We start from the raw sequence: 17,716 nt of genomic DNA, 5'->3' as shown, positions 1-17,716 counted from the left end.
CTGGTGTGAGTGTGTGTGCGTCTGTGTTTGTGTGTGCCCTGTGATGGACTGGCATCCTGTCCAGGGTATACCTGTATACTGGCTTGTGCCCCTTGCTTGCCAAGACAAGCTCCGGCTCCCCCACAGCTCTGTATTGGATTAAGTGGTTAGAAAATGGATGGCTGGAAATTCCATTAATTACTAAGCACTGTAGGTGCCTATGGAGAATTCGGCATTTGAAGCTCTCTGCATGATTTGAGTACACCACGCATTTAGGAATCTTCTTCAGAATTCTTAACATGCATCGATTATGAAAATAATAAAAAAAGGGATACTCCATTTATACTGACTGACCACGTCATGTATTTTAAATATAGTTTATGTGAAAATGCACAAGGTATATGTGTAAAAGCATGTATAGTTTATACTATCTCAAGCAAAATCAAATCCATTATCTGTAGGATGATGAGATGTGACCCTTATGTATGGAAAAATAAATGATCTTTACATATAATTGATTTTATCGTTAAGCTACAAAACCTTTGCCAAAAGCATTTAACATGAACAGAACCAATTAGGTTCTCTCGTAATTTAATGTTGGGTGGCAATTTAATTTGGGTGTGCTGCAAGACAGTAACCAGCTTTTATTAAAATAATTGTTAAATCAATACAGTGAACATCCAAAGAATCTTATTATTCCGTTTATGTATATTTTTTAAAAATCTAGATTTTGGATGCTAACTAAAAGTTTGTGAGATTAATTGATCATTCATAGCTGACCATGATCAACTCAAGTGCCTCTGACTACTGCATACATTTAAAATCACCTCATTAGAGAGAGAGCTGTCTGGGCACGGGTCATGAAGTGATTTAACATGCTACATCAAGAAATAAAGGAAACAGTATGCTCTTCTCATCAAGAAAATAACACCTACTTGCCATCAGTATATTGGGAGCTAGACTAAGAAAGCTCACTATGACTCACTGTCAGGTGTGTTCATAGATGACAATGTCTAACCCAATAGCGAAACGCAGTTCATCAATGATAGGCCACGATTTGGGTCAAAAGTAAGTTTGATTTGGATCAAAGTGATCAGCAAGATCAATAAGAATGTCCAAGTTTAATGGTCTGGACAGGAGTACACGATCACTTTAGAACTCCATCTGTACTGACTGATGGCAGCCTAATTGCATGACACTATATTGATCAAGTCCGAAGACCTAACCTTCTGTGGGTTTGTCCTGATGTGCAACAGCGTCCTCCTGCTGCTTATGACAGTGACATCCCTGTGAGATGGAAATGTGACATTTATGCTCATCAGAACTGAGCCCATTGAAGGGCATGTCGCACAAGGCTCAGAGACCAGTGGAACAGGTACGTGCTTGTCCAGAATCTATGAGAGAGTATCTGACAAGACAGCATCCGCACTCTTGTGCAAAGCACGTGTAACACTGCTACAACTTGGATTGCTCACAGCAGTGACCACACACACTACGAGCCTGTGCCTGTGACCTGGTGGTCACCCCTTTTGATGACAAATATAAATCATCATAGTGAGTTTACCTACAGTACGTCATGTCTGGTCATTAAGATGTCAAAGGACCTGCAACAATTAAAACTATTTTCCTGATGATAGCCTGAATCTGTCCCTGAATCTGTTGGTGTACAGATATACATTTCTTTTGATGTTCACTATATTGTGCTGTAATCCACTCTTATACTATTACAGCATTTTTAACATCACTTGCCCTGTTATATGTTGTACACTTAACATTATTAAGAGTCACTTTAAAGTCAAATCCAGATATCTGAAGTCAAATCCAGGTATCTAAAGAAGACATTAAAACTACATATGCCATTTTCTGTCAGAAAATGTTGACTTTTTCCCTATACAGTATTTGCATGAAAAAAAATGCCTGAAATAAATGTTGTGGTCTATAACCTGCCTGCAAATGTCTGGCCCAATTAGTAGCTGTATCGATTTTATCCATTTTGAGATACATAACCACCCCCACCACACCCTGTCCCACTACTGCACACATGCATATGGGATTACTCAGGCCCTGAAATTAAACTGTATAAACATACCACTCAAATTTCTCTGCGGCGCAGAATTCCTGCAAATACTGCCGATTAAAGAACGCAGTGAATGGGGTGATTTTTCCATCAACATACTGTATATGAATGGAAAAGTATTAGAGCATATGCTTTATATTGACTGATATTACATTAATATGGATTTTTCTATTTTTCCTGCTTCTGCAGGAAACGGATTTTTTTCCATCTTATCTCACAGGAGGTTCACAGCATAACGCTCCAACACACAATCATTACTCTTGACACAACAGGACTTGCTTGAGTTTAGTGCTTTTTTTTTCATAGTACTGTATATGATTCCAGGAACCAGAGCAAAACTTGTCAGACATTTCTTCTCTGCTTTTAACAAAGCTTGGCATTTTCTGTTCGCAGTTGTATAATTTAACAGATTATACTACCTTCTTGTTTCCATGGCGTGAACATAGATTGATTTTTTTATAGCAATTTCTGACAACACAATGCAATGACAGAATTCAGTACCGGTTTTTCTTTAAAAAACAAATAAAGTGACAAGGTCATGGCAGTTAAATTGAACAAATATGACAGTCACAAAGAAGTCAGTTTTTCTACACTTCTTTCAAGCATTTCTGAAATGTCAAGAATAACTGCAATACATTTCAGTCAGGGTGGGACAAAAAATATTTCTCCCTGAAAATTTCAAAGGTGTCCATTTCTTGCCAAGACATTTTAAGTGTTATTTTGTGTTAATTTTCAAAAGGCTACCCTATCTCCCAAAGCCAGCACTGAAAAGGTCACCTCTTTTCATATAAAACAATGCTTTTTGAATATTTTTGCTGCATGGAGTTTCTTCATAGGGAAATCATAGAAGGGTTATCAGATGTACAAAACTTTCTGTAGGATGAAAGGGACTATTTTAAATAGAAACAGCAGTATAGAATAGTGGTTTGGAGCTCCAGACTTTCAGTTGGAGTTTCATGATTGAGTCTCTGTTGAAAAACTACTGTTTTACCCCTGAACAATGTATTACACCTCAACTTCAGTGATTCTCCACGTTGCATGAACAAATAAATCTACAACAGATATTTTATTGGGATGTCACATACTCGCAGTCTACTCAGTACTGCACAAAGCAGCCTGACTAGGAAACAGTACTGTACACTACAAACACTACAGTTTGTACTCAGACCTCATCTCTCAATAAAATAAACTTTCTGATAGTGATTACTCATTTTTTTTATCGTGCCTTTGAACTCTTCCTTCTCTGACCTATCTTTATTTACTCTTGACTAATACTTTCTTAGGCCATCGTTTATCTCAAGTGTGAATGTTTGTGAGGATTACATTTTCAGTGTTTTTTCTTAAATTCCAGACCTGCACTCAATAGACAACTTATTAACTGCTTCTAAATTTTAGAGACGCTCATGGTTCTTTCTACAGATTGGTCATGTGGGGGTAGTAGCCAATGTCGTTATCTCCCTAGTCTTGCACCATTTCTGTTCACTGGCGTTACTTACTACGCAGGAAAAATAGTATAAATGCAAATACACATTGTTTAGAAGTGGATTTAAAAAACGATGTGTGTAGGGCTATGCTTCCATCTAGTGGCAATTTACAAAGACCATCTCGTCAACCGAGGAGCTCATTGACTTCAGGTGAACCACGACTTTTGATTCAGCAGTAAAAATATTCCGAACTGTTTCTAAATCGGGAACTATATATTGTTTTATGAAACATGTTGAATATAAGAATATGTGTAGTCTCATAGCATAACGTGTGGTTATGAAATAAAACTAAATTGTATTTCACTCCTACACTGACTTTCGACTTGTAAAACTAAGAAATTTGCACACTACAGGTTGAATCAATTTAAATTTTCCTGTTGGATAGTAAAATTCAATGACACCAACATACTATGGAATTTGAGCTTCACTTAACTGCATATGGAACATAACTATTAAAGAGAAACCATATACAGTAGAATTAGTATATCTTCTGTCAGAGATTTTTGTTTGGGGAAAATTATAAATCATAGTTTGATAGCTCTACTTCCATAACAATGTATATTGTACGTCCATTTTTCTTTCCAGAAAAATGTATCTTTGGGTCGGTGCACCTTTTTTACGGCATGTTACACTTGCTCTACGTAGCTGAACAAATCCCTCTGCACCTTGCACCTGTGCAACGCGTTTCCATTTGATATGCCAGCTAAAATCTTCACTTAGTATGTTGTAACAGTAGGAATAAATTAGACAGGTTTAAGATTCCATGCACAGACTACTCAAGATGTTTGCCCGAGTCCCCGAAGAGTATTAATGCACAAAGACCAGGCCTCCGTTGTGAGCTATTTAGGTTCATATGAGAAAGCTGTGAAGTGCTTTCAATGAGACAAGCAGCATATACTGTTTCGTATTCAGTAACAGAATGTGTCATGTGAAGGAATAATTAGGTTCTTGTTTTCCCATTTCACGAGTCCTGCTTCATTTAACCTATAATAGTTTATCATGTAAAAACTTAAATATTGCAGTAATGGTAAATATACTGTTTAGCAAATGTAGCCTCTAACAGGGTCGATATTGAAACAATCGTTGTATTGTAGTATTTTATAAATCGGGTACTTAAGCTTACCACGTTTATGAGAACAGTTATACTGTATTTTTACAGGGCACTGTATACTGTGGTGCCGAACTTCCACTGAAAAACAGTAAATGCAATGTCAATTATGAATAAAAACTTAAATGTCTAAGTATTTTAGCTTTAGCCTAAGATGTTGAAATGCACCAAGAGCAACAATCTTTCCGCTATTAATGCGGAAAGTCTGTTCAGTTCAAGTCAATAATGTTGACATTGATTGAGCATCTTCAAAAGACCCCCACCTCCTCTCCCTACAGCAGACTGAGCTTTCCTGGTTGACTACCGCAGTACTAGTTATTGAGAGTGGCTTGTGGCAGAGAAAATTTTGAGCAACTGTTGTGCAACACAATCATAACACTTGTTTTCAGGTAGAGCAAAAATGGTGCGGTACAAAGACAAGCGAAAGCCATACTGTACCTCGTTATCTCAAAACTGCACCCTTTCCTCAGCAGGACCGCTCTCTTCCTCATGATGCTAGAGGATTTGTCCCTGGCGAGGTATATATTAATATCCGAATTCATGAGTGCCGACAGTCCAGTTAAAGAAACTCCGTCAAGAAAATTGCAGTCCCAGGCAAAGCGTTGGCTATAACAGCACAGCGCTGCACAAATGCCTGCAAAGGAACAGAGAACAGAAAAAAAATGTACAGTACTGTACCACACAAAAAAAAAAGCAAAAGTCACCCGCAGACTTTGTCTTTCTCGTCCAAAAAAAAAATGAACTAGATGTCTTGCACCATGGTGGTAGGTGTACTGACGAGAAACTCCATCTAGGCAGGGAGATGTTCGTTTCTTTAATGAAGGGAGGTCATGGTAACCTGCACCTGTCCCTGTACAATTCCAGGTTTTCAAAAAAAAGTACCGACCTGAAATCTAGTCAGCTTTACAGTCAGAGCTCTATAGTAGACAGTGATATACCACTCCTTCAGCCTCTGTCGAGAGTCCGCGGGGTCCTAACGTCTACCAAAACAGTACGTTGATCTGGACAGAGTTGTTAGAGAGAGCAAAAACCGGCAAGAGAAGCAAAACTGAAAATTACTTGCTCATGGTCATTAATAAATGGGGGGGGACACAAATACATGTAGAAATTAAATTACGTACAGGTGGATTCTAGTTTAGTGTTAAGACTGCTATTCCGCAGTATAGATTGTATAATAAATCAATTTTAAACGATATCATTTATCTAATAACACTCGCGAAGAAAAGTGCGTATGTTCAGTTAATGCTAACTTGTAAATCCAGCAGGCAAACAGGCATAGTTTTTATGCTGTCGATGCGTATTTTTCCAAAGGGCCCTCAAAGTACAACAAATAAGTACTGTATAGTGTATGATGTCATCTTTTTCTCAACGATTGAATTATTTAAACTTTGCGGGTTAGTTTTTAGCGTCCCCTGTAACTGGATAAAGGCAGTTTGGAAAATGGATGAATGGATGGATGGTCTAGGAAGTAAATCTAGCACAGATTTATGGACAGACATCGACTAAATCTAAGTTTAACCTACAGTATGTACGTTTCTAGTACACATATCTATTCTCATTGTTAATCATGACCTAATGGTATATACATTGTCACCAATGAGCGGAACATGTATGTCGTTTGAATAACCAAGCCATCTTGGTCTCTCCATACATAATCTGAACAGTGGTCCAAGTACAGAGCACTATTTTGAAATAGTGTTACTGTAAATTGTGCAGACCTAAAATGCACCATAGTAGTGCCACCATGTCCTTGGGCGCAACAGCAGTTTTGTGTTTTACAGTGCATTATGCGCCATATTTATTCTAGCATTAAAATTCCAAATACAACATAACTAGGTTTGGTGAACACGTCAATAATATGTTTTGTAACACCACTGTTGTTGAATAATTTGGTTTGTGAGAAGCATGTCTGTAGAAGCTATAGATTCTGATACGATGGATTTGACCCTGAAATGGATTAAGCGGTTAAAAATGGATGGATTTCTACAGGATTCTATTATCCCTTAATACAAATCTGCTTATTACTGGTAAGGGTCGCGACAACCAGGTGACTTATGCTGGGAGGGATTCCATTATAAATGTGTAAATTACTAAAATAAACGTTTGGTTCCTTTCTTTTTTCTAGATCAATTTGAGGTGCAAAGCGCATTGTTCGCATGCTTCACAGTTGACAGCGTATTTCGCGAAATAGGCAATTTAATTTAAAACAGTTGAGTTATTTACAGTAAATGCGATACAGCACTTCAATCAATCATCTACTCCACATTTTAACAGGTAAATCCTACACGCCGACTTCTTAGAGAGCACAGCGTCAGAAAACGTACTCCATAGCGCAAACCATTTTACGGGAAGCACGAAGAAAAAAAATGCTTTAGAGCAATACAGTATAGTGATTAGTTGATGAGAGCTTGTCAGTTCAGAGGATGCTAAATTGCGCACGGATTCGTACAGTCAGCAAATTGAGCGTAAAAGCCCAGTGGGTTAGAACCATCAATCAAGACCGCTTTCTCTGGAATACAAAAAATCTCATTAAACTCTGAATATAATACACGTATTGCCTTATTTGTTAGAATGTATCTCCCTTTCGTAATCCAGCATTATATACTGTATTATACATACTGTATAAAACAATGGGAAAACATGTCATAATGACAGATAAATGTAACCTGAAGGTGAGGTGTTATTCTGTTTCCAGTAGAAGAAAAGCCAAATATATATATACTGTATGAGCAGCTAGCACAGCAATTCACTAATAAAATGCAAATATTTTATTTGCAAACACAATGTAAAAAAAGAACAGTAGTTTGCATTAAATCAAGATTTTACCCTGTCTCCAGTCATAATTTCCAGGCCTCCTGCTTTTTGCATCTAATTTATTGGAAAGCCACCATAAAGAAAATAGGATTTTGAATTGAATTCGGGCCTACAGTATGTTGATATGGTAGACATGCTGGAAGTAGTATTCCAGAAAGAAAAGCGTGGTTAGAGTGACCCCTTCTGGACAGAGCTGATGGTGCATATAGGCAATGTAGGGGGAAACAAACCATTTGTACAAATGAGTTTGCAGTAACGTTATCTTACATTTCTGGGGTCCCTGGTTTGAGTAATCATAAATAACCCAATTGTGAAATAATACAGTATTCACTTAGCTCCGAGTTTTACTGTAGTTTCTATTATTTTCTCACTAAAGAGTATAGATTTACATTTCTTCAAAGCAGGACAAACTTCAAAAAATAAACCACAAGACTGTCTCTTCACAAGCATACATCTCGGTACAGATCAATAACAAAGTCTGCCTGGAAAGACACAGTTTGCAAATGTCAGCTGATGAGAGTAGAGATTATTTCCTTCATCTACAAAAATATTATGCATGTGGGTTAAGCAATTACTGACCTTTCAAAAGGCTTTTCTACAGTAACCAGACTAATGCGTTTCTGTTAAATACAATTTTTCACTAAGCAGTATTTTTGATTGTAAGCACCATTGTTTAAATATTCCTTTATATTTAAAAACGTATTCTGAATAATTGCAGTTAACCAACATTTTTAATCTTCTAACCCTGTTTTAAATAGAGTTTTTGAGATTGAATGTCTTTTCAAAAATGTCTTTTCCATAATGAGACAATTTCTATCCTCTTTTCTACTAATACTGCATAATATACATATGCAATATTGCCAGTCAGTTACCATTGGTGATGGTGTTGAGCAATTGTTACTCTTTATGTAAGAATTACAGCTGTCAGTTACATTTGATTTTTTGTTACAATTTCAAACCAGAAGTAAATGACTTGAAAAGAAACACAATATAACAACAACACAAATCAATCATGTAAATTCACAATTGCATATGTTTTTTTTTAATGCTGATCTTCACTTTGGTAACACAAAATATTGATTTAATCTTTATCTGTAAGAGTTATTCTGTCATTTTTTCAAGTTATACAATTATGTATAGAATAAGTCTATGCATGTCTGAAACATTACTGTGGATTTTGGAAAATAGTGTTTAGAACAGAACTGTAATCCAGGGATTTATTTTAATCACAAATTTAAATTTGTCTACATTTGAGATTTACACTGAATTGTTTTAACGTCTAAATTTGTAGAATGTGGGAATTGATATCTCTGGGTGGGTGGATGTAACAGAAATCTGCAGCTCCTTAAAAAGTTTTCAGTACATGTTATTTAGTAGTGCTCTCTTTGGAAAATGAACAAAAAAATAATAATTATTTGATTGGATATGCATTAGGTGTCAACCATTAAAGCAAGTCTCATAGACCAAAACTAAAATAACCCTTCTTATGTCGTGGGTGGCCAGCTAGCATTGCTAAACAGACAGTGAAATAAATGACAGTTCATAAGCACTTCAGTATTCCTTTCAGCAGAAAAAAACAGTTGGATGTTGTTTAAAGGCAGTATTGGTCATGGAAAAGTCCACTTCACGGAGATGGGGAAACCTCTGTCTTGGATAAAAAGGACTGTTTAGAAGTAAAACCATTGTTGTTAATATGGCTTATGCTCATCCATGATTAATATAACTGTTTTTTTTTTCATCAAGATAGTAAATGAAAAATCTTAAACTTCCTAAGGTTATGCATTACAGGAAAAGCATGTTCTATGCATTATAATATTGTCTTCATTACTGAATACAGAATCTTGTGGTTGCTCTGCAGGAAAAGATACTTTAGGTATAAAAAAAATCAGTATCTATTTCCTGCCAGTGACATTGCACCAAATACATGACTCATTCATATTTAATCACACAGTTTATCAAATACAAGCCCAAACAGAGAGTGTGCCCCACAGAAACCTACCCCATAGCAGATGAGCTGGATGTGGAATAGTTTACAGAAATCTATAGAGGGCTCTTAGGTGGTAAATCAATGTAAGGGGCTCTAGAGACAAAATCATTATTGACTTTCTTATGTGATCTGACAGACTCGATTACAGATTAATTCAAAGCCTGCATGAAACACAAGGGAGCAGGGAGCAGAAAGACGCACATACTGTATAGTGAGGATGCAGAACGTCTGATCCAAGAAAGTGTTAAAAAAAAAGCTGCTTGATTGTGTAATCTGTGGCTTAAAACGATCTGGGTAAGCAGGAGACCTTTTCCTTGCCTTGGAAAGATGTGCTTCAGACCTTTCACCAAAGGTGCTGACCCTTTTCAACAGAAGGATGGAGCAAGAAAGAAGGTGAGAGAGTGGGAAATGATGAAACAGCAGCTCAGGGTTTTGTAATGCTGCTCCGTGTTAGAGGTAAATGCCATCACTGTGGTTTTTCTGAAATAGACATCATATATATAAGAAAAAAAGGTGTCTATGTCAACAAAAAATTTTTAATCTGGACAATGTGGGAAACCAATAAATAAAGGAAACAGAATGTTAGGATATGTAAGGATAAAGATATGTAGGATATGTTAAATCTACTCAATGTATGATTTAAAACCTCATTTAGAATATTATGAAGAATTTTGGTCTCCACATTACAAAAAAAAAAGATATTACTCCTCTGGAGTCAGTGTAGTGAAGAGCATCTCAGATACATTCCACTGACAGGCTAAAAAGTTCAGTTCTTTTAGCTCATCAATGTGGGGCATTCCTTTAAGCCCAGAAAATTCCTGGTTGCTCTTCTCTGGACTGATTCCAGAGCAGCAATATCTGTTTTGTCAAATTATTCCTGTCACGGTCTTGTTAGTATGTTGTAGAACTTTCTCCATAAGATTCCTTGATGGTTATAACCTTATATCTAAGAGTATGTATGCTTCCAAGCACTGCTTAGAACATGTAAATGACGTGTGAAGATAAACACCCAAATTGTTTTTATAAGTACCTTCTTCACGTCTCGAGTCTCCTATTTTGTGTCTGTAATTTATGTTTTTGCTACCTGCATGTACGATAAGACTCTGTACTTTTCTAGATTAAATGTCGTTGGCCAGGTGGTGGTTCAATCACAGATTCTGTCTATGTATTTTGAATTACCTTTGCAGATTCTACAAATGTCACTAGTGTACTACCTACACTAGAATCTAGATCACTGATATGAACAGCGATGGCCCTGTGTCATTTATCAGTTATGTACTGTCTGTTGACCAGATCTCAAACCATTGCACAACTGTCTTAATGCCCAATGACAGCAAATTTAGAATATTCTTTTATTTCTGAGGGCTTTTATCAGACGTCGTCTGAAAATCTAAATAAACCATAATGTATGCGGTGTTTGTGTTCATTGCAGTTATTGTTTTTCAAAGAACAAGTTACTGTATATAACAGTAGGCTGAATAATTTATAATAACTCAGTTAGGTTCTAGCAATCAAAAAAGCTGGATAGGTTACAAACGAAAGCCGTTCATCCCTTCTTATGTTTTTAGATTCAGTGAATTAATAATCAGCAGCCTGTTGACCCCCAGCAGAATCCAAAAAGCTTATATCAGTGGAATCAGGAAGTTGGCATTTATCTTTTAACCTAAGGTGTGGTCCTATCACCCAGTACTACTTATTTTAGGATCCAGCCTATACTTTCCCTAACATTACTGAAACAATTGACATGATTGTTTTGTAATGCAAGATAACCCTGCTTCTCTATAATTTGCATTGTTAATACAGATCCCTGTGTCATTTATCCCTTATACTGTATACTCTCTCTGTTTTCTATCCCTTAAGCAGATCAAACCATTGCACAACTGTCTTAATGCCAAATGTCTGTAATTTTAAAATATTTTAATGAGGAATTTTATCATGATCATTTTAACAATATGTATTTTTTCAAATGAACTGGTTTCTCTATTCTTAATTCATTTTCCAGTTTTATAATGGAAATCAGAGCAAAGCTTTTGAAGCTAGAAAAACAAAGCTTAGCAGTGCAGCGTCTTTATAGTAGCAGTCTTTTTCAACATAATAAGAAGTCTTCATTCGTGGAGGATGTCTGATTTAGATTTTAAATACATTTCATTCTGTAGTAAGTTGTAAAGCAAAAAAATGTGTAGGTTTTGACAAAGTGAATGATTACCTTCATTAAGGGTGGTTTGGCTCTTTTTACATTTTTAAACATGTTCCCATTCATTTTTCACTCAGAAATGTAAGTATAGATTACCCCTAATTTTCTGTGCACATGGTGGACAGCAATTGTATTGACTTGAGACAAAACAGCAGACATTTTATGTTAATGACAATATTGCCTAAATAAGAAATCGCCTGTGGTAAAAAAAAAAAAGTTCTAAAGCTTGTTTTAAATTTATTGTATGTGCTACCTAATAACACATTTTCCTCTGTAAAAATGTTCAAAAGCTGGGATCTGTAAACATTGCATTTTTTGTACGTTTAGGATTTTTCTGTGGCAAACTGAACTACAAATGGAGAGGTATTTTTAGATGTTTTGTCAGGCTTTGTCTATGGGTAATGAATCACAATGTATGAGTAAATAATGAATGGAAACAATAGTACTGTATTTGCATCACTGTCATGGATTTATGAGATAAGTAATTAAGATATGATTTTCGTTCATCTGATTTGGTTAGTACAATGTCTAAAAATCTCTAGAGCGATGAGGTAGTGTCTAATTAAAGTTTAATCCAATTCCTCTGAGGCGTGCCATTTGTTTTTCAGTTTTCTCACATTATTCCAATTATTTAGTTTTTGCATTTATTTTTCTCCTGTGTTGGTGCAGCTCATCTAAACAATAATTAACCTGAACATTTACCCTTCCATTGCTACTAAGAGCAATTAATAAGGATGCTCTTCAAACTGCAAGTCCCATGTGATCTCCTTATCAGTGCTACGTTTGTGCTGACCTAGATTCTATCCCAAATGAATCATAATCATGTAAATTAGTGTCGTGTCTTCCGTGAGTATTTCACATAGCTTCTCCATGCTTCCTCAATAGGTTTTCAGGTGATGCTAAATAATCTCCATGATCATTGAAACTAAAATTGTTAGGGAGATTCTCTTCTTCCCTTCCCCGAAATTGCTTCTTTCAGAATCAAGATGGAAAGAAACCCTCTTTGCTGCAGAATGTACCCATACAAATGACCACTGTGACAGCTGCCTGTTGTGGTAGGCAGGCCTGATACCCAGTCGATTTGGTAGCTTCCTGTAAAATCATCCCCTGCCTAAAATTGGGAAGCAATCCTTAATTTGCTCTATTAATCAAATAATTGGTTCACATATGTACAGTACCAGGGTCTCATGAAACCCCAAGGCGTCATGCAAGATATTTCCACCACTGCACAAACAGATGAAAAGAAAGATTAAGGAAAAAAAAACTTCTATTCAGAAGGTCTCTAAAAAATAATTATGTGGAAGCAGTAGCATCCTCAGTTTTTACAACAGTGGTTACTGGCCTCTGAAAAAGCCACATGAGGTCAATAATACTTCCAGGGTAAGTGTGATTATATTCGGTTGAAATACCAGTGGTTTGTCAGGCTCAGCATTTCGTTGGCCGTTTTGGACACAGTCTGCATTGAAAGCCAAATAAAGGGCTGAAGGGCTTTAGCTTGTGACTGCAAAAGTAATTTTATTTGTGGGGGGTCCATGCCGGCATCTATTGGAAAGAATACTACTTTACTGATGAAGCAGCTTATAATATGTGTTGCTAGAACTTATACAGTTGAATAGAAATATTAGTGCAGTACATTATGGACATAATGTAATATGCAATCTCACTTTTATTTGGGTATTTCTGAGTTTAAAATGGAATTTTCCACAGAGGAAATGCCCTTTTTACTTTTGTACTCTATCCATGACCATAACTTGAGGTTTGTGACCCACACATGAGTGGTTTACTTGGCTGATGAAGAATGCAATTTAATGAGCTTCAATAGGTAGTTCTGGACAGATGTGATATTCATTAGGGAGATGGCAGGTTACATAGTGGCAGATGAATCATATACTGTGACAATCTACCTGACAGTTTCACAGATCACTTGGCAAGAAAAATGTCTAAAGATTCAAAGTGACTTATAACGTGTATCTACATATTTCCTTTCCCAGCTCCATCTTTGACTTTGATTTCATAATAAAATACACCTCAAGTCCATACTAGACCTGTCAATGGCATTTTCTTGCAAAGAAATTGCAGAAGAGGTCGGCCTCAATATTTTAACTGTTATTGTTTCTAAAACGTGGTATCAAAAAGAGATAGAAAAAGTTCTGGTTTTAATTTGAACACTAATCCAAGGGTGTAGCACATGTACAAATGGATTGCTTATGCGTTTATGATTGCTGTGGGTGTTTTGAGACATTTTGTTCAATCCACATACTGGCACAGATGTCTATACTGCTGGCAGCAACGCGCGCACTTGCAGATATGTCAGCAGATGAGGAGAGAAAGGAAGAGTGGACAGAGGGCTTGCCAGCTACTGCAACAGATTGGAGCTCCAAATTACTGTCAGAAATGGCCTGAGAACACTGTGGCTACGTAAGACCATGGAAAGCAATTGCAGCTCTGTGCAGAAACTATGCTCTTTCATCAAATGTGATTTTAGTCTGTATTCAATTCAATTCAATGTATTTTTATATAGCACCTTTCACAACAAGGTTGCCCCAAGGCACTTAACAATGCATGTGACCATGCATGTTGTGAATACAGAACAGAAAAGACCAGAGACAACGAAGGAGAGTAACCAAAAACTCCTTACTAAGGAGAAAAAAACCTCTAGGGGTCCAGGGTCAACTGGCTGCCCAACCCCTTTGGGCATACTAACATTATACAATTAAAAGAAGCAATAAATGAATGAAGGTATTAATCCATCCATCATGTCTTCTGTATGTCAGTACTCCATGCAGATCTCTGTAGACCAGCAAAATCCTCCTAAACACTAGCTATATCCATGATATCCCTCTTGGATCCATATTTGGATTCATGTTTAATTGTATCAAATGAAACATTTATAAGAAGAAGACGCTGTTGGCATGCACATAATGAGGTGTTGAATGTCAAAAGTATTTCCCATTTCACCTCCTTGCATTTTAAATTGTTTAGACTTCCCCTCCACATAAGTAATTTTCCACCATTAACTCAACAGCATACTAAAGGAAAAGGTCTAACTGGCAGGAATACTCCATAAATGGATTAGAGGAAGGTTCCTCTGTTTTATCTCTGACAAACCAGCCAGATGAGTAGCAGAATTTGGCAGCAGTTGATTTTTAGACACATGTATACCAAGCCATCCTGTAGGAGCTCCATTGGCTTAGCATCTGGAAATACAGTGGGTCAATGTATGACACACAGCTCAGATTAGAGCAGAAAACCTTGAGCAATCCTAGCCATGTGGAAATAGGCATTATCATTCAGAAAGACAATGCTTTGTCTTGCTGTAAGAATGGGTGGGGCACAGGTTTCAAAATGTGGTTAACATAGCTCCGGGCAGTGAGATTACCATCTCCAACAACAAACTGATTACTGAAGTTATCAGTAATGTTACTCCCCTCCACACCCACAGCCCTATTTCATCGCAATCAAAACAGTTTGGTTTCTGTACATGAACATCAATACGTTTTTAATGGTTTCTACCCTATACTTGTACTGTACTATCTCCAAGTGAGATCCAGATCCAGGAATCTTCAGACAAAATATTCCTTTGTCAGCATCCAGACAGTTCTTGTCCATGATGATGCACACTCTACAATAATGGCCAGGTGACACTGTGCTATGTTACTATTCTAGGGTCCATAAATGAGTTTTTTATAGAGCTTCAATTCTGCACAGTTGTGTTAGCATTTTTAAAAAAAGATTCTGGATGGATGGAACCCGATTACCCTATTGTAATGTGCAATGTCACACATACTGTAATTTGTGACAATGGACTTTTTTCACTGAGCTGTGGCATTGTGTTACTCAAATCTTTTTCATTTTGCACATCACATTTACTTGGCTCATTTAATGCCTTGTCTGTGATATTTTCATATTCAAAAGAATGACAAGGTTGGGTGATAACACGGGTTTTAATATCGTTTACAGGACTAGCTGTCATCATACCCTCAAACAGGTGGATTGGTTGATATCGAGTACAATAATTCAGCTGAGAAAACATTTGCATTTCTAATGTTTACTTTAGCATTGTGAATAATCTGCCCACATATTCTGAATGTCTGAGTATACCACTGAGCAAAATGAGTTGATTTCAATGACAGTACAGCAGCAGTGTAGTGTAGCTTACACTGTCAAGACAAGTACTTTCCAAAGTGAAACTGATTGGTGCTGTAGGTACAGTATATGCACTGAGTACAACTGTGGAAAATTTATCATATTTCAAACAATATACTGTATATTAACTTAGTAAATGGTAAAACTGACAGTTAAGAAAAAACATTTTCATTGCACTAAAATCTGTATCTCATGTCACCGTTTGTCATTTTTCCTGAGGACATAAAATACTGTAAGAGATTTTGTTACAGTAAAAGGAGATGCAGGGAGTTCACAAGTCTGCTACTATATGTGGTCTTTGATGCCTCTACAGTTTACAACACCATATATCCAACTTTCAACTCTACAATTGTAATTCATTATTTTCCTCTTCATGTTTTTCCTAATTATTTTAATTAGTAAAGATGGTAATTACACAATGCCCTAGATCATTGTCCTTGATTATGATTTTTTTTTAGGTTACTAATCATACTATAATCAATTGAAGCACCATGAGTCTGTTCAACCAGAAATGTCTGCTCTCACAGACCCAATAGCAGAGAACCTATCCCTTTGTTAAACCTCAGGTCAAATAGGAAATGTGTTCCTATTATCTTTTATACATTTTTCTAACATCTTTGTAGTATCAAGTTAATATTGTTGATAATTTGCCCACACTCCCTAATTGTTTTTTTAAATTGAACTGGCTGGTTTAATGCAGCAAAGGTAGACGAGTTAATGTGCAGTGCGCTAATGGTTTTGCGTACATCAGTCTGTGTTCTTAAATTCTTGTTAGAAGGGTTCTTGTTAGAATTTGCTGGGATTAAAAATTTGTATTTATAAGTACAGTATTTACTCTCTATACTCTGAACATAGACGATATACGGTATCCATCCATATCTAGATACAATATTTATCAGTCACCATTAAGTCTCCTATTCTGGTGAGGAGTGTGTTAAACCGAAGCAAGCACCGGGATTCCAGTACAATACAGTAGTCAGTACATTACAGTACATTGTGTCAGATTTTCATTCTTCATTTATTTGTTCTGCCCAGGCATAATCAATCAATTAATTATGAACATGTCCAGTAATTAAGAAGCAGAACCCTTTTCTACCTTGCTCTGACCTTCATTAGGGAAAGGGAAAAAATTGTGAGGGGACATCACTTCCACCTAAGAAAATGAAACTATAGAGAGAGGAAAATTTCTCTCCATCTCCACACATGAGGAGGCATGACAAATCTCAGAGCCACAGAAAAAGAGACAAATTTAGAAGACCCAATCAAAAATGCATGCCTTTGGGAAGCAAAATAAAACCGAAGCCTTTGGTGAAAACCTGTGTGAATTCCCTGACAGATAGCCGAGTGGTGGAATGAAACCTAAAACCCAGAAGCTGTATGACAGCAGTCCTAAGCTTCACTTCACTATGCAGTCAGAAAATACTGTATAAATATAGTTTGAGATCTAATACAACCATCATGAAAAATGCCTGTGACCGTGTGCTACTTTGATTACAAATCAAGGACATGCCTCTGAGTATGAAAATGTATGTGAAGGATTATCTGATTATTACAGCACAAACACAATTTCGAAACCCCTGACCATTTTTTATCATTCTCATGTGAAGAACACTTGATCACTGAGGCCTGCTGCCTCAGTCACATATAAATTCTCCTTCTTAATGAAGTTATAGGAACTGTTTTCTCAGCAACCATCAAACCCCTGAACAAGATTACTGCTCATCTTGAAGGCAGCTTAAGTTTGCATTTCAATTTCACTTCCTTAGGGGAGACTAATGTATTTTGAAAGCTTTAACCCTGGCAGTCTTAAACATCATCCCATGCTGATGTAGGCCCCTTACTTGGTCAATAATCAAGTGCTCTTCAAGAGCAGTTTTAGTTTACAGCTGTTAGGGATGAACCACCTCAAAGACGGCTAATTCTATGC

The 17,716-nt window shown here is 36.7% G+C and overlaps 1 protein-coding gene across 1 annotated transcript in view; it reads right to left on the bottom strand.

Moving 5' to 3' along the window:
* garnl3 (GTPase activating Rap/RanGAP domain like 3) overlaps positions 1-5,288 on the bottom strand; it is a 141,102-nt gene extending 135,814 nt beyond the window's left edge. The window contains exon 1 of the mRNA XM_088940390.1: positions 5,087-5,288. Within this exon, the coding sequence (XP_088796516.1) occupies positions 5,087-5,190 (104 nt within the window). The 5' untranslated portion in view covers positions 5,191-5,288. The remainder of the gene's footprint in view (positions 1-5,086) is intronic.
* Between the last annotated feature and the right edge of the window lie 12,428 nt (positions 5,289-17,716).

The sequence above is a fragment of the Atractosteus spatula genome, chromosome 23 (assembly GCF_055471065.1).
Source record: "Atractosteus spatula isolate fAtrSpa1 chromosome 23, fAtrSpa1.hap1, whole genome shotgun sequence".
NCBI lineage: Eukaryota > Metazoa > Chordata > Actinopteri > Semionotiformes > Lepisosteidae > Atractosteus > Atractosteus spatula.
This window is presented reverse-complemented; position numbering and strand designations above follow the sequence as displayed.